The 17937-nt window shown below is 38.6% G+C and overlaps 1 protein-coding gene across 1 annotated transcript; it reads right to left on the bottom strand.

The window, feature by feature from the left end:
- Window positions 1–4667: 4667 nt before the first annotated feature.
- Window positions 4668–16420, bottom strand: LOC146396999 (cytochrome P450 2C42-like). The gene is made up of 4 exons (XM_084995463.1): window positions 16339–16420; window positions 15616–15735; window positions 11454–11641; window positions 4668–4957 (listed from the first exon to the last, which is right to left on the bottom strand). Exons 1-4 carry the CDS (start codon window positions 16418–16420, stop codon window positions 4766–4768), a joined length of 582 nt encoding a protein of 193 aa, XP_084851589.1. The 3' UTR covers window positions 4668–4765.
- Window positions 16421–17937: the final 1517 nt, after the last annotated feature.

The raw sequence follows: 17937 nt of genomic DNA, 5'->3' as shown, positions 1-17937 counted from the left end.
TGTGGTGCCTGCTCAAAACTTTTGTGCCTTTTTTTTGTTGTTGTTGGTCTTTTCAGGGCTGGACCCATGGCATATGGAAGTTCCCAGTCTACAGGTTGAAGAGGAGCTGCAGCTGCTGGCCTATGCCACAGCCACAACAACGTGAGATCTGAGCCGTGTCTGCAACATACACCACAGCTCAAAGCAATGCCGGATCCTTAACCCACTGAGGAGGGCCAGGGATTGAACCCGCATCTTCATGGATACACGTCAGGTTAGTGACTGCTGCTGTCACCACAACAGGAACTCCCTAAATCAGGTTATTACATTTTCTTTTTTGTTTCATTTAAATAATTTTTTTGGTTGTAATCAATTTTTATTTCCCCAATACATTTCCTTTCTATTGAGTAGCATGGTGTCCCAGTTACACATACCTGTATAGATTCTTTTTTCTCACATTATCATGGTCCGTCATAAATGACTAGACATAGTTCCCAGTGTTACCCAGCAGGATGTCATTGCTAATCCATTCCAAAGGCAATACTCTGCATCCGTTAACCCCAAGCTCCCATTCCATCCCACTGCCCCCCCTCCCTTGGCAACCACAAGTCTCTTTTCCAAGTCTATGATTTTCTTTTCTGTTGAAAGGGTCATTTGTGCCGTATGTTAGATCCCAGATATAAGTGACATCACATGGCTTTTGTCTTTCTCTTTCTGACTTACTTCTCTCAGGATGAGAGGCTCTAGTTCCATCCATGTTGCAGCAAATGACATTACTTTGTTCTTTTTATGGCTGAGTAGTATTCCATTGTGTATATATACCACATCTTCCTCATCCAATCCTCTGTTGATCTGGACATTTGGGTTGTTATATTTTTGGTTTTAAGAGTTTTAAGAGTTTCTTAGTACATTTAAGAGTTCTGATCATGTACTACTCAGTTCTGTCAGAGTTTATTTATGTATTTTGGTATCGTGTACATATATATTTACAATTGCTCTACATTCATGGTGGATTGCACCTTTTATGACTATAAAATATCCTCCCTGTCTCTACTAACAATTTTTGACATAAAGTATCTTTTGTCTAAGTAAAGGAATACTTGCTGTCTCTTGGCTACCATTGCATGGAATATCTCTTTCCATCCATTTACTTTCAGCCTGCGTGTAACTTTTAATTTAAAGTGAGACTCTGGTAGACAGCACATACTTGGATCTTTGCTTTTTTTTTTTTTTTTCTTTTGTCCTTTTATGGCCACACCCATGGCATATGGAGGTTCCCAGGATAGGGGTCAAACTGGAGCTGTAACTGCCGGCCTATACCACATCCACAGCAACACGGGATCCAAGCCACATCTGTGACCTACACCACAGCCCATGGCAATGTCAGATCCTTAACCCACTGAGTGAGGCTGGGAATCGAACCCGCAACCTCATGGTTCCTAGTGGGATTCTTTTTGTTTCCGCTGTGCCACAGGAGCCCGGAACTCCATGGCTCTCATTTTTTTAATCCATCCAGCCACTCTGTATTTGATTGGAGCACTTAATCCATTTCCATTTAAAGGAATTATTGACAGGGAATGACTTATTATTGTCATATTGTTGTTTTCTTTTTATTGGAGTTCTTTGTTTCTGTTTTCTATCCAATAGTCTTTCTTTGTATTTCATTCTTTTTCTGTATTGCTAACTCTACTTACTTTCTCATTGTCTTTGGTGGAACACTTACAGGTTTTCTTTGTGTTTACTATACAGCTTGTGTAAAATATCTTAGTCTATTTTAAGCTCCTCACAACTTACTTCACTCATTTACAAACCTCTAAACTATTAATCCCTCCCCAGTTTGCTATCATTGTCTCAATTTACATATATTTATACTGTGTATCCATTAACAAATTTTTTATTTTTTTAGAGTGGATTTACAATGGTCTTCAATTTCTGTTGCACAACAAGGTGTCCCAGTCATACTTATGCATACATTCTTTTCTATACTATCTTCTATCACATATTTTAATACGTTGTTGTTTAACTTTCAAAGTAGAAAAAAGTCATTTTTGTACCACCATCACATAGCATTCTTATTTTTCTGTTTATTTACCTTTACAAAGGAGTTTTAAAATTCTTCCTTATAGTGCCATGGTGCTGCTGCTGCTGCTTTCATTTCAAGCTGAAGAACTCCCTTAGCATATTTTGTAGGGCAGTTCAAGTGGTGAGCAATGTTGCAGTTTTGTTTGTTTGGGAATGGTTTTTTTTTTAATGATTTTTATTTTTTCCATTATAGTTGATTTACAATATTCTGTATTGGGGTATGTTTTATCTCTCCATTTTTCAAAGAAGTATTGATTGTATAGGTTCTTCGTGGGTGGGTTTTTTCTTTCAGAACTTGGAGTATATTTTCTCATTCCCTTCTCTTCTGCAAGGCTTATGCATTACAATCTGCTGATGGCATTGAAGGAGCGCTCTTGTGACTAATGGCTTTCTCTGGCTGTTTTGAAAATTCTCTCATTGTCACTGACTATTGACAATTTGATTCTCCGGTGTCTCAGTGTAGAATAAAATTTTTTTTTCAGAGTTGAAGATGTTTATAGATCTAGGATTTTTGGGTCCATTTCCTTTCCCAGATTTGGGAAGTTTTCTGGCATCATTACTTGCATACACTTTCTAGTCCTTTTTCTTTCTCCTTTCTCCTCGTAGGTCTTCTATAGTGCATGTATTAGTCCACTTAATTTTGTTCCATACATATCTTAACCTATTTTTTGTTTTCCTTCTTTGTTTTTTCCTCCCCAAACTCAATAATTTTCAGTAATTTCTATCTTTTAAGTACCAAGCCTTTCTTCTGCTCAGTCTACTCTGCTGTTGATTGAACTCTCAGTTCAGTTATTGTGTTCTTTAGCTCTAGTTCTATTTGGGATCTTTGTTTTGTTGGAACTCCTGCATTGCTTTTTTATTGTTCACCTGACCCCATGATGACCATTATAACTGTTCTTTTGAATTATCTTTCAGTTAACTCATATATCCCTCATTTTTCATTTTTCTTGACACTCTGCATTGCTGTCATCACTTCTCTCAGTCCTCACGGACTAGTCTTGCAGGAGAAGAACCTCACCAATCAATTAGCTAAAGATTGGAACGGTCTCTGAAACCTGCATGCTAGACCAGTCTGTTTTTTTTTTTTCTTTTCTGTTCCAGCAGTTTCCAGGTGTTTAGAGTGTGCTGAGTCCTGTCAGCATTCCAAAACAAGCAGGACAGAATCTAGTTCCTCATGCAACCCCTGCCCCCCCCCCCCACAAAAAAGGCTGTGAATTTTTGGAATGTCAGAGGTGCTTGCCAACAGCTTTTGTTCTCAGGGAGAAGCTGGGAACTTGGGAGTTCCTGCCCAATTACATAGCTCTTTGCGGCACTGGCAGTTATGGTGAGAGTGTATCTCTGCCTTTCTTTCTGGCATGGATGTAGCTGGATCCATGTTCACTAGGAGTGCAGAAGTCTTTCAACTAGTTTCTGGATTTTTTTTAACACAGAGAATTGATCCACATGTTGTGCTGAAACAAGGTGTCTGCTTGGGGGAAGGAGAGATCAGAGCTTCCTATAATGCCATGTTAGGGATGTTATTCCTCCTTGCATGAGTTTTGGCAAACTGTACTTAAAGAACGGATCCATCTCAATTAAGTCATCAACTTGGTGAACAGAGCGTTACTCATAATACTCCTTTATTATACTTTTAATGTTCATGGCATCAAGAGATGGCCCCTCTTTGAATTGCAATTTTTGAGATCTGTGTCTTGTTGATTTGGGGGGAGGGGGAGCCTGGCTATAGGTCTGTCAATTCTGTGGAACTTTTCAGAGAACCAGCTTTGGTGTCATTGATTCTTTCTAGTGAGTTCCTGTATGCACATTTCACTTCTTTCTGTTCTGGTTTTCATTGGTAGTTTTCTGCAGCTTAGTATGAATTTAATTCTTCACCCTCACTGATCTCAATATTTCTCTAAGGGTGAAGCTGCTCCTGAAAACAATTTATCTCACTTTCAAATCCAACATTCAAATCCATTCAATGACATAGAGCCAAGGGAGTTATTCTCATTCCCTTTGTCCTTCTCTGGGAATCTCATTCTGAGGACCAACACAACCACTTTGCATTTTTTCTTTCCTTTTTTACCTGCCACATGCACATAAGTAGGGAAAGTCTGAGAAGTGGCTCATCGAAATCTGCTTTTTACTAGGAATATACACAGGAGCAATGGCTTGGCATTGGCAGACGCTAATCACCTTGTTTTATTTTGTATGGTGTACCTAATACTAAGTACATAGTACTGCATAATATTAGACAAGTATTAGCAAAGCATCCAATACAGGTGAAGAATAGCAGATACATTTCTGGAGTGAAATTCCACAAGGAAGAGAGGTGGTCAATGAAGGCATTCTCAGGAAAGATGGATGGCAAACAGGTGAACGATGCCCCAGATGAGAGGGAGGTGAAAACCAGATCATCAAAGAACCCAAAGGATCTAACATTCCTTACAAAGGAATGAAGCAGAGCTGGTAAGAAGGTGGCATGGAAGCTAAACCACCAAAAATAGCGCTGGTGTCAATGTCCTTGGGGTCAACCACAGATTGCAAGGTAAATTTTTGTAAAATTGTGGTCAGGAATAAAAACAGCTCCATGTGGGCCAGGCCTTCTCCTACACAAGCCCATTTTCCAGAAAATAACAAAGACAGCACATACTCCTTGAACACTGTGTTTCTTGTCATCAGAAAGAGACTCTGTAGTAGGTCCTCTGTCATTTCCAACTGATCCTCAATAGGCATCTTGGCCTCTGAAGTCATGAAGAAAATGAATTTTGTTACCTGCTGAGAAAGCCATGAAGTAGTCACTTTTCCGAAAGTTGCCACCCTCATCCAGGAAGTGGCCAGGGTCCAACACTTCTGGGTTGGGGAATTCTTTGCCATCATGTAGCACAGAAGTCAGCAACATTAAAGCAGTTGTGCCCTGAAAGAAGAACTGAAGATAAACTGAAGTGTGAAGAAGACATGGAGCTGGAAGAAATCTTACCAATTATTTATTCCAATCCATTGACCTAGAGATGAATAAGTTTAGCTCAAAATAAGGGCAGCAGCACTTTGATTCAGAGAGAACAAATAATAACCAATGGTAAGTTGGAAGACCGGTGGAAGTGATGCTGCTAAAGGGGACTCCATTCGTGTTTGAAATAATGAATACAGAGGTCCTAGGGTGCCAGATCTTATTAATCCATTCCGCTTATCACCACATTTGGATACCGGTGTATGTTCCCACCAACTACTTTATTTTATCACTGTGATTTTTCAATCATTTTATATATAGTTTATGATTTAAAACAGAAGTCATTACGGGGTTCCCATCGTGGGTCAGTGGTTAACAAACCCGTCTAGTATCCCTGAGGATGCAGGTTCGATCCCTGGCCTCGCTTAGTGGGTTGAGGATCCGGTGTAGCCTTGAGCTGAGTTGTAGGTTGCAGATGTGACTCAGATCACATGTTGCTGTGGCTGTGGTGTAGGCTGGTGGCTAGAGCTCTGAATCAACTCCTACCTGGGGAACTTGCATATGCTGTGGGTGTGGCCCTAAAAAGACAAAAGACAAAAAATTAAAAAATGGAAATAAAGAAAACAGAAGTCATTGTTGGAGTTTGAATATCTGGAGTTATCTGTTCATAGTGCTTTTTTTTTTGTCTTCTGTCTTTTTTTTTTTTTTTTTTTGTTGTTGTTGTTGTTGTTGTTGTTATTGTTGCTATTTCTTGGGCCGCTCCCGCGGCATATGGAGGTTCCCAGGCTAGGGGTTGAATGGGAGCTGTAGCCACCGGCCTACGCCAGAGCCACAGCAACGCGGGATCCGAGCCGCGTCTGCAACCTACACCACAGCTCACGGCAACGCCGGATCGTTAACCCACTGAGCAAGGGCAGGGATTGAACCCGCAACCTCATGGTTCCTAGTCGGATTCGTTAACCACTGCGCCACGACGGGAACTCCCATAGTGCTTTTTTAAAGAGACATTTGACTGAATTAAAAATAAACTTTCTGTGGTAAGAACAATGAGCCAGTAACAAATATTAACATTTATCATTGTCATGAAGATTTTTGTCTTAGTTTTAAACAACAGGGTAGACTTCTTTACATAATAATCCTAGATTTGAAACACAGAAAACATGATAAGATTAGAAAAATTGTTGTATAACAACTCAGTTTAGTACCATTAATTTAAGCAAGTTTTACTAGCAATCCTAAAACTGCTAGATAAATGATTGAGAAGCACCATACCCACAAAGCCCTAAAGGGCCACCAACAGAGTCTTTTTAATTTAAAAAATTTTTTTCTCCTTAGGGCCACGCCAGAGGCATATGGAAATTTCCAGACTTAAAATCACAGCTGCAGCTGCCAACCTAAGCCACAGTCACAGCAACACCAGATCTGAGCTGCATCTGTGGCCTACGCCACAGCTGGCAGCAACACCAGATCCTTAACCCACTGAGTGAGCCCAGGGATCAATTCCACATCCTCACAGACACCACATCGAGTTAACCTGTTGAGCAACAATGGAAATATCTAGATTTTTATGAGTTAAATGTCACAAAGGACTTCTGTCATGCAGAAATCTGGCAGATATCACTTTACTATGTGAACAACACTGCATAAATAATTATGGGATAAGTGACATGATGTGCCCTACTCCCCAATGGATTTCAGTGGGACACACGAGGTGCTCATGTGGTTCTGTTGACAAATCACCTGGAATCTATCTTTTGAAAGCAACAAAGCTCAAAACAAGCCCGGGGCATATTTTACATGACTGCTAACCTGAACATTTCACAAAGGTAAATGTCCTGAAGGAAAACAAACAGGGCAAAGAGAATTGATAACAGGAGGTTATGAAGAAAAGATAACCAACTCCATATGCTTGTTCCTTGTCTGGATATTGATTTGCAAAAGAAAAAAAAAGCTATAAAGGTTAATCCAGGAACATCAGGAAAAATTTAAATATAGGCTGTACATTGGATAATATTATTATATTAATAATGTCTGAGTGTACATGCTATTATTGGTCTGTATGCAAAAACTGAAGTAGGAAGAGGTTGATGGATAGATGGATAGATAGATAAACGGACAATAATGAAAAAGTTTTCACATATTGAGGTATGGGGAAGTTATTCTGGCTTATACACGATGTAATTTGAATATTATGATAACTAAAACAGCCTATTTGTATCCTTTCAAACATACATTGCACACCTGTTTAATCATTAATGAAAAAGGTGCACTGATCAGAAATAAAGGATGTCCACATTAGGAATGCCCATCGTGGCTCAGCGGAAACAAATCTGACTAGTGTCCATGAGGACACAGGTTGGATCCCTGGCCTCGCTCAGTGGATTAAGGATCTGGCATTGCCTTGATCTGTGGTGTGGGTCACAGATGCGGCTTGGATGTGGTGTTGCTGTGGCTGTGGCATAGGTCAGTGGCTACAGCTCTGTTTTGACCCCTAGCCTGGGAACATCATATGCCGTGGGTGCGGCTCTAGAAAGACAAAAAATATTTTTTTTAAGAGAATGTGATATAATGTTGTGAGCCACAGAGGAAGTCCAAGTAGAAAAAATATATGTATGAGGGAAAAAACAAGTAAAAAAAATAAGTGCCCATTAAAAATAAATAAATAAATAAATAAATAAATAAATAAAGCACTCTGACATCTTTACAAAAAAAAAAAAAAAAAAGAGAATTATATGCTTCCTTTCCTGGGATGCCAGTGCTGGATCTCCTTCAAGAATAATACTCCCTTCCAGGTACCCAGGCCATACTGACTTACTGTGTAAATGCTGATCTGATTTTCTGAAATCTGGAAGGAATATATCCCCGATTTTTGTTTGATTTTTTTTTTGACAAGACATGAAACTGTGCTAAAAATTATGCTTGCCCAGAGCAGTTTCTCAGAGTTATCTGAAATGCTGTGTCCTGGGATACAGTTCTCAGTTTGGCAAATAAAACTCTTTTTTACTTCTTTTTATAGATTATTGAAAATTTCCACTGACATTGCAAACGTAGATATAAAAAGAAAATCATATATTCCTTATGCGTGCATATGTTTTCAGTTGGTTTTAGGTTAAAAATATTTAATGCACACTTGGGGAAAACTTGCATCCCCTAAGTGTATCATTCAGAAGGTATACAACTCTACATTTGAAATTATTCCTTTGTATATTTTTATACAAGTAGTGTGTGAAAATCTTTCTTTAAGATATCAAAAAAGAAAAGTCAATATACCTTCAACAAATATTGCTCTAATAATTGGAGGTTTATAAAGTAAAAAGGAAACATAACTATTATTTCTCATTGTAAGTAAAAATTATCGGAGCGGATCAATGATCTAAATGTAACAATTAAAACCATAATGTTTTAGAAATCATTAAGGGCAATCTTTGGAATCCTATGTTGGAAAAGGGTCTTTAGGTTAAAAAAAAAATCCAACAAATCAATCTCACAGCATTGCAAAGTGTTCCATTAGACAGACTGTCCTAGATATTGACAAATAACCCATGTGCAAATACAGCCTACCACCTGTCTTTGTACAAAGAATGAGCTAAGCATTTTAAATTGGAAAAAAGCAATGAAGAAGAACATTTTGAGACACATGGACATTACATGAAATCTCTTCAGCCTCCACAAAGACTGGGATACAGCCATTCACTTTTGTATCAAACATGTCTGATGACTACTTCCATGCTTCAACAGCAGAAGTGAATACTAGCATCAGACACTCCAGTGCTTCAAATTCTGAAATATTTACACTTTGGCCTATTACAGAAAAAGGTTACCAACTCCTGTCTGAGACCATTATTTCTAGCTATCTCAGTAGCTCCAGCCTCAGAGAAATCATTTATCTGATAGGTAAAAAGGTGGACTCGGCCTCCCAGTAGTCATGTTTCTCACTGGGATTCTCATGCAGAAGGGAACAGTCATTTCTGATACATACTTGGGAATATATACATGACAGTATGAAGGTCATTTCTTGATACAGTGGACGTGAGAGGTACAGTCCCATTGTGAATTCCATTGCAGTTTCCTGTTTACTTAGATACGAGAGGCGAAATAAGTTGGAGTAACTATGACCTTACACCTCAATAATTTTAAAAGTCTTTTTCTCATCGTGTCCTTTGGTGAAAAAAATAGAAGACCTGAAGTTCTAACCCTTGTGTGAAATTGACGATCACTGAGACAAGTCCCATAATCCCTAAGAAAATCCTCTCTTCTCCAAAGAATGGCCTTGGTACTTGCAGCCTTACCAATCCCATTACTTTCCTTCCCCAACAAAATACACATTTTAGTTATATTATTTTTTAACTTTAAGAGTGATATGTTTTGGCTTCAAGTGGAAGAGAGCAGGTTGCAGCACACCAACTAGAAAGTCTGAATCTGTACACAGAAATTGTGTGGTAGAAAGCATCAGAAATATGCCAAGACAAAATCTGTCTCAATATTCTCTAGTTGGGAGACCTTCAGAGAGGCAAGCTGACAGCTGACGTTAATTTTAGTCTTTGTCAATGCCCAAATTTTACTCAAAACACTCAATATGGGATGTTACATCACTCTGCCTAGTAGGAGAGGGATGGACCCTCTCTGGAGTAAGGTAAACATCGTTTGAAATGCGGCATTTTTTCATTTTTCATTTGACCAGAATTAATTAGGCATTTCAGAGACACAATTCAGTGATCACATGGAGAAGAGAGGAAGGCAATACAAATATACCCACATTAGGGAATAATCTTCACCTAATTTTATGACACCAGCATTACTTTGATAATGGCAATAGGATGACAACATTTTGAGGATGGAAAATTGTAGATCAAAAATCTCACAACTAAAAATCATTAAAAACTCTTATGACTGTAAACAGAGAAGTCCTGAACCAAATGTTGCAAATCAAGTCCAACTGTGTGTATACTTGTATAATATGCATATTTAGTGGGATAAGTGAGGCCAATAAATACAATCATATCAATAGATGGAGTTATCTAATAAAAAATTGTTTGTGATTAAAAATATCATTAAAAATGAAAGGGTACTTTGGAGATACCTTAGAAATCTATACATAGAACTTCCATATGACCCCACAATCCCACTCTTGGGCATATATCCAGACAAAACTCTACTTAAAAGAGGCACATGCACCCGTATGTTCATTGCAGCTCTATTCACAATAGCCAGGACATAGAAACAACCCAAATGTCCATCAACAGATGATTGGATTTGGAAGATGCGGTTTATATACACAATGGAATACTACTCAGCCATAAAAAAGAATGACATAATGCCATTTGCAGCAACATCGATGGAACTAGAGAATCTCATACTGAGTGAAATGAGCTAGAAAGACAAAGACAAATACCATATATCACTTATAACTGGAATCTAATATCCTGCACAAATGAACATCTCCACAGAAAAGAAAATCATGGACTGAGTGGGATGGATCGGGAGCTTGGGGTTATCAGACACAGCTTAGAATAGATTTACAAGGAGATCCTACTGAGTAGCATTGAGAACTATGTCAAGATACTCATACTGCAACAGTACAAAGGGTAGGGGAAAAATGTATACATGTAAGGATAACTTGATCCCCTTGCTGTACAGTGGAGGGAAGCGAAAAAAATAAATTAAAAAAAATAAAAATGAAAGGATAAGCTTCCCTAATCTGATTTTAAAAATCTAAAAAAAATATATATACAAATGATTCTCCATAGTGAGATGTTAATCTCCCCTCTCCTGCAGATGAGAAATGAAACAAGGACAAAACAAAGGTATTAATCCACCTAGCAGCACAATGTATACAGAAATTGCAATTAACCTAGAGACAGACTTTTGACAACGATTTTAAATTTAGCAACTTTGCTGCATGTAATGTCATCAAAATGAAAAATCAAATAGATGAGTTCCTGTTGTAGTGCAGCGGAAACAAAACCCACTGGTATCCACGAGGATGAGGGTTCCATCCCTGGCCTCACTCAGTGTGTTAAGGCCCTGATGTTGCCATGAGCTGTGGTATACAGGTGGCAGATATGGCTCAGATCCCGAGTTGCTGTGCCTGTGGTGTAGGCCCACAGCTATAGTTGCTATTCACTCCCCAGCCTGATTTAATGTCACCCTGGTAAAAATCCCAGCAAAGTGTTTGGTAAATTGACAAACCAATACTAACATTCATTTGGAAAAGTAAACAGCTAGGCCAAACAAGATGAAAGAAGCAGGATAAATTTGGAATCTTTACACTGACATCTGTCAAAAATCTTTTAGAAGCTTCATAGACATACCTGGAAATAAGACATAACCCAAAAAGCCACCAAAAATATGGTTTTGTTTGTTTTTTACTTCTCTCACCTTGTGTTCACAGTGTATTACATCCATACTCCAGAAAGAGGAACTTCTGGATCACTGAGGTTCATATAAGAGAAATCAATCCTACCTTGGGGATGAGGTAGTTTCTGAGTTTAATGTCACAAGTGACTGCATGAGGCAGGTTGATGGGGACCAGGTCAATGCATCTCTGGATCTCGTGCACCACAGCATCCGTGTAGGGCATGTGGCTCTTGTCCTGCATGCAGGGGCTCTGGTGTCCGCCAATCACACGGTCAATCTCTTCCTGGATCTTAGCTGGCAAGAGACAAGTAAAATTGATGGAGAGAGGGAAAAATGCATACCACATTTGCATACCAATTCAGGGATCCATGAGACATGATGCAGGTGTACCAACATCATCATAAGCGTCAGCTATACACCGAGAAATGCACCTAGACATAGAGAGGCAATGCCCATAATATATACGTCAGTCTCCTACAAGCGAGGCTTAAGAACAGCTAAAGAGGCACCTATATTAGCAAACATGATAACACAAACGGAAATGATGAAATGTTTCAAAATATAAATAGAACATATGGCAAAAAACTACAGTCTCTGCAGAAAGGAAAAAAAGGGAAACCCAATATTAAAAATAATATATGGGTAATTTTAGGATAGGAATAATTGAGACTGAAGTAGTAACAAAATTATTTCATTAGAGTTGCTGTAATAGTACATTTTTAGAATTATATTTTAAAGCAAGATCATTAGGCATTTTAATAATGATGGTATAATGTATGTTTGACAATTCCTTGTGACATTTGCTGGGAAAATTGTCAGTTAGTAAAAGAGAATAATACACACATGAAAAATTTATTTGCCTAAAGGAATTTAGATACTTTCTGGATAGGAAACTAATGTACTGCTGAAATAAAAGTATGTGCTGTAATAAAAATAAAAAACAAGTCTTTTCTCCAAGTCCATGAACAAAGGGTGGAGGAAAAATGTAGTTGTAATGTATACATGTAAGGATACCTTGATCCCCTTGCTGTACAGTGGGAAAAAAAAAAAAGAAGTCAAGCCCAACCAGACCTATATCTTGAAGCAAAGCCACACAGCTAAACTCAGTCTAGATTAATTATTAGATTATTTGGGAAATACCTTTTATTTTTGTAAGAATTACTAATAATATTTATTCCTTAAATACATCACCCATGCCATACACATTTCTCGTTTAATGTCTCAAAAGATAGTATCTTGTAATTGCTACTCAATATGCTTAATCAGGAAAAACATGTGGTGATATTAACAAAACAAACCCCCCAAACCTCTATAAACTAGATAAACAAATAAAAAAAAAACAAAACACGTTTTGAAAAGTGTACTATACGGGTTTCACCGTATTTGTGTAGTGTGTGTGCAATTTGCAACACTGCTCTCTTTGGCATCCAATTGCCAAATGCCATCACTTTGAACATTCTAGCAGTTTCTCCTGAAATTCATTTTGTAGTTTGAAATAATGACTCTGTTTCTATTTCTTATGGATTTTTAAGCAATATTTGATGTTCTGGTATTAGAGTTGAGACTTCCCATGGCCACCCCCACCTCATACAAAATATACCCAGATACACACACACACACACACACACACACAAACACAAATTCCCTTAGTTTATTTTCACAGTTTACATCACAATTTCTGGCTATGAAAATACTCATTTTAGGGAGTTCCTGTTGCAGCTCAGTGGGTTAAGAACTACATAGTGTCCCTGAGCATGCAGGTTTGATGCCTGGACTCAGTCAGTGGGTTAAGGATCCCGTGTTATTGCAAGCTGCAGCATAGGTCACAGATGCAGCTTGGATCCAGCATTGCTGTGATGGCTGCAGCTGTGGCATAGGCTGACAGCTGTAACTCTGGTTCGACCCCTAACAGGGGAACTTTCATATGATACAGGTGAGGTCCTAAAAAGAAAAAAAAAACTAATTTAAATATCATTTTGACTATATAAACAATGCTCCCCCATAAGACAACTAGGATTATGCTTCATTTTTGATACTTTCTTGAACTTAAACACGTCTCTTTAATTCAATTCACAAAATCCCATATCTTCACTTAGAATTATTTCCAAATATTGACATAGACATTTAAAGCTCTTAATAATAATTTCCCTACCATTAGGAAATTGCAGATAATCGATCACCTATCTTTTGTTCTTGGCCTATTCCTTCACACCTGCTTTAGCCACAAAACCATTTCAAGGTTGATTTTTTTTTTCTGGCTTGTTTGGATTTTTGGCTGTGCCAATGGCATGCAGAAGTTCCTGGGACTGAACCTGCACAACAGCAGTGACAACACCAGATTGGCAACACCAGATCCTTAACCACTAGGCCACCAGGGAACTCCATATACACCTAACCGTTTTGAAATGGATATTTTCCAGGCCCAATTTCTAACAACAGGTTTGACGTCTTTTGTTTTTAAAAATCTTTTTAGGGCTGTGCCCGTTGCATATGGAAGTTCCCAGGCTAGGGCTGAATCGGAGCTGTAGCCACTGGCCTACACCAAAACACAGCAATGCTGGATCAGAGCTGCCCTCTGCGACCTACACCACAGCTCACAGCAGTGCCAGATCTTTAACCCACTGAGCAAGGCCAGGGATTGACCTGCATCCTCATGGATACTAGTCAGATTTGTTTCTGTTGAGACACGATGGGACCTCCCCAGTTCTGACTCTTACTCTATCCCTCATGACTTTTCCAAATTCCTGGAGCCCAGGGCTTTCTCTGATATGACTTCAGGCATATGGCTGAGAAAGGGATGAGTGGGAGAAAATTTTTGCCACACATACAGGTCTGAAAAGACCCTCTTTTTAATAATATAGAATTTGACAGTTTTTCTTGAGATACCCAGTGCTGTTTTTCAAACATAATCCTTTATACATGATCAATATATATCTCTGAAATTTTTTGTGATTTTCTCTGGTGTTCTGAAATTTATGAACATGTGTCTTGGGGTGGATGTTTTTATTTGATTTGCTGTGCAAGACATGTTGAGAGAGTCTTCTACCTACATGGGAACTTTTGGAGGTCTTTTCTCCAGAGTTTTCACTTTCTGGAGTTTGTCTGAGGCTACTGAATTTCAGGAAGCAGGATGGAGAAAGGAGCTAAATGTCTCTGAATTCAAAAAATGAATTCTTATCTAACCTTTCCTCTCAGCTGTACACCTCACTTTTTCCCCTGATCTCTGCCCATATGGGCCTCTCATTTCTCTAGAGAGTAAGCACCTCTCATTGTCTTGTGCAAACACAGTTACCTGACAAAAGAAGTTGTCAAAAAGACACGGCAGGGAGAGGTACTTTTGTCAGCCTGTTGTTTCTTCCTCTCCCCTCACTGAAACCCGGTACTTCCAAATACTGAATCTTATGGGAGTGTAAAGACACAAATGACTTTTCATTATACAACTTCCTCTTCTCACAATTAGGCTATAACTTCATCCTCTCTGCTAATGTCATTTCAAAAATTTGTTGAAGAGGAGTTGGCTGCTTCCTGACCTCTTCTCTATCTTTAAAAGGCTAATTCTGGTTTCAAGAGGCTATAGTCATTCCAGTGGGATCCTAACACAAAGCAAGATAATGTCTATTTCTAAAGTGCTATGATAACTGTAACTCTTTAAAGGTTAATTTCTAACAAAGAGTCCTTTGTAAAACTAAAACTACGGAACCTCTACATTCCCCAATTCTTATTCTGGCAATAACCATGATTCTGGAAACAAACTTCTCAATGAATAAAATTCCTGGATACACACATCTCAGGCCAATTCCTTGTGATTCTAACTTTTTAAAGCACTTACAATACTGTGAAAATTATCTCAGGCAGCTTCACTAAATTCCCAGGATTTTCACTAATGCTTCCATAAGGAGCGTTTCCATTTTCCCCACCATGGCTTTATAACGCTGAGTTTTCAGAGTGAGGAGCATCAAAATGGCCTTTCCATAATAAAACCAACATGCAGTCTCAGGCCAGTTCATGCCCCTGTGCCTGCTACAAATAACCTCCCATGAAGTCCTGATGCTCTTTTGTTGATTCTGCTACTGCCCACAGTGTCTTCACTCCTCCCAGTCCTCCTTCCACATCATGTAAAGATGTCCCATTATTGTCCTTGCATAAATTTGAGAAAAATACAACAGAGATTTAAGCAGTTCTCTAAGAGAGACAAGGTCAAATGCACTCACAGTCTCTTTCCAACATCTCCTCTGAAGCCACCCTGCCCACCATGGTGCTCATCATACCTGTGACATCTGGGTGCTTGAGCAGCAGGAGGAGCCCATGTCTCAGAGTGGTGCTCACTGTCTCAGTCCCAGCTGCAAACGAGTCAGCAATAGTGACGGTCAAGTTTTCCAGTGTATATTCTGATTGGTGATTGTGGTTTTCATAGGAATGATTCAATTTTTAAAAATTACAAAGCATAGAAAAAAGCAGGTAAACAGGGACCCTGAATAGCTAAAAAATAAGCTGACACAAATCATCCCCGAGGAAGCCCAGACACTGGAATGACTAGATAAAAACTTGGAGATACATGTCTTAAATATGCTCGGGGAGCAGAAGAAAACCATGAGTAAGAACTAAAGAGTATCAGAAAAGTGTATGAACAAGTGCAGAATGAGAAAAGTCTTATAAAAGGAACCAAAGAAAAGTCACCAAAGAAGATATGAAAATGAGTAACAGCACATGAAAACATGGTCACTATCAGTGTTCATACAGGAAATGCAAATTAAGCTACAAGGACATACCTCTTCATCTTAACTAAGCAAGCTTTAATAATGACAGGAAATTAGAAAGTAACTATGGGGAATTATGTGGGAAAATAGGAAAGTTTTAGATGGCTGGTGGGATTATAGATGCCGCAGTCACTGGAGAAAAGTCTGGCTGTTTCTCAAAACGTTAGGTATAAAATGACCATAATCTCACCAATTCCACTCCCAGGAATATACCCAACATAAAGGAAAACATACCCATGAGGAAACTTGCATGCAAGTTTGTAGCATCATCTCTCATATGACCCAAAGGAATGATGTTGGTAGTAATATCATTCATAAGGCCCAAAGGAAAAAACAGCACAAATGTACACCAATACAGAGAAGGCACACTAAATTATGGTATGAACATAAAATTGAATACTATTCAGCCATAAAAGAGAAAAATAAAGTACTACTACAACTTAGATAAGCCTCCAAAACATGACACTAGGTGAAAGAAGCCCAGAAATAAGAGGGGCAATGCTAGAGTTCCTTTATATGATAATAGCCATAACAAGGAAATCCATAGAGATATAAAGCAGGTTACAGGTTAACATATGATGGAGTGGAGTGAGAGAGGAGTGATCATTTGATGCATATGGTATGCTTTTGCAAAGTGATGGGAAAGTTTTGAAATAAATGAACTAGTTGTCACACAACATTGCGAATGCACTAAATACCACTGCAAGTACACACTTTAAAATGGTTAACTATATGGGTATGTGAATTTCAACTCAGTTTTGTTTTGTTGTTTTCTGATTGCGGCTGCACCTGCAGCATATGTAAGTTCCTGGTTTAGTGGTCACATTGGAGCTGCAACTGCGGCCTATACCACAGCCATGGGAAAACCAGATCAGAGCTACATCCATGACCAATGCCACAGCCTGCAGTAATGCCAAATACTTACCCCCCTGAGCAAGGCCAGGGATTGAACTCACATCTTCATGGACACTATGCTGGGCTCCTAACCTACCAAACCACAAAGGGAACACCTTCACCTCAATTTTTAAATGCCATTACTCCATAAATTGATTCAGATTTCTACAATCTCTATCAAAATCACTACTGATTCCTTTGCATACATTCACAAGTTTACCTAAAATTCATCTGGAAGTTCAAGGAACTCAGACTAGACAAAACAATCTGGAAAAATAACAACAAAATTAGAGGACTCACACTTCTCAATTTCCAAGTAAACTAGATGAGATCCTGCTGTGCAGCATGGGGAACTATGTCTAGTCACTTATGATGGAGCATGATAACATGAGAAAAAAGAATGTATACATGTATGTGTAACTGGGTCACCATGCTGTACAGTAGAAAAAAATAATGTAGTGGGGAAATCAAAGAAAATAAATAAAAATTTTTAAAAAACTGCAAAGCTAGTAATTAACACTACAAGATATGCCATTGCTATAGCTATTGACATTCTATAATGATTTTAATTTTTTCTATTATAGTTGGTTTACGGGATTCTATCAATTTCTACTGTACAGCTGAATGACCCAGTCACACATATCATATACTTTTCTCACATGATCCTTCATTATGTTCCCTGCTCTCAGACATGTATCTTCAACTCCCTATCTATGCCAATTCACTTTATGCTCAATTAAGGCTCCTCTCTTCCATCCACCTCCTCTTCTCCATCATATGCCCATGTATACAGCATTATACATACAGCCTTCACCCATCTGAAATTCCCTCCCTTGTCTTGCAATGCAAATATATTAATATTTATTTCCAACCACTGGCCATGCAGGAAGCCTAGCTACATTAAGTCATTCTTTGCATTTTCTCTCTTTCCTCACCCTT

Source organism: Sus scrofa, chromosome 14 (genome assembly GCF_054392235.1).
Source record: "Sus scrofa isolate SSC_HxYL_T2T_F1_AM1 chromosome 14, Sscrofa_HxYL_maternal_Yorkshire_Landrace_v2.0, whole genome shotgun sequence".
NCBI lineage: Eukaryota > Metazoa > Chordata > Mammalia > Artiodactyla > Suidae > Sus > Sus scrofa.
Note: the sequence above shows the minus strand (reverse complement) of the source record. Positions and strands in the feature narration are given on the sequence as shown.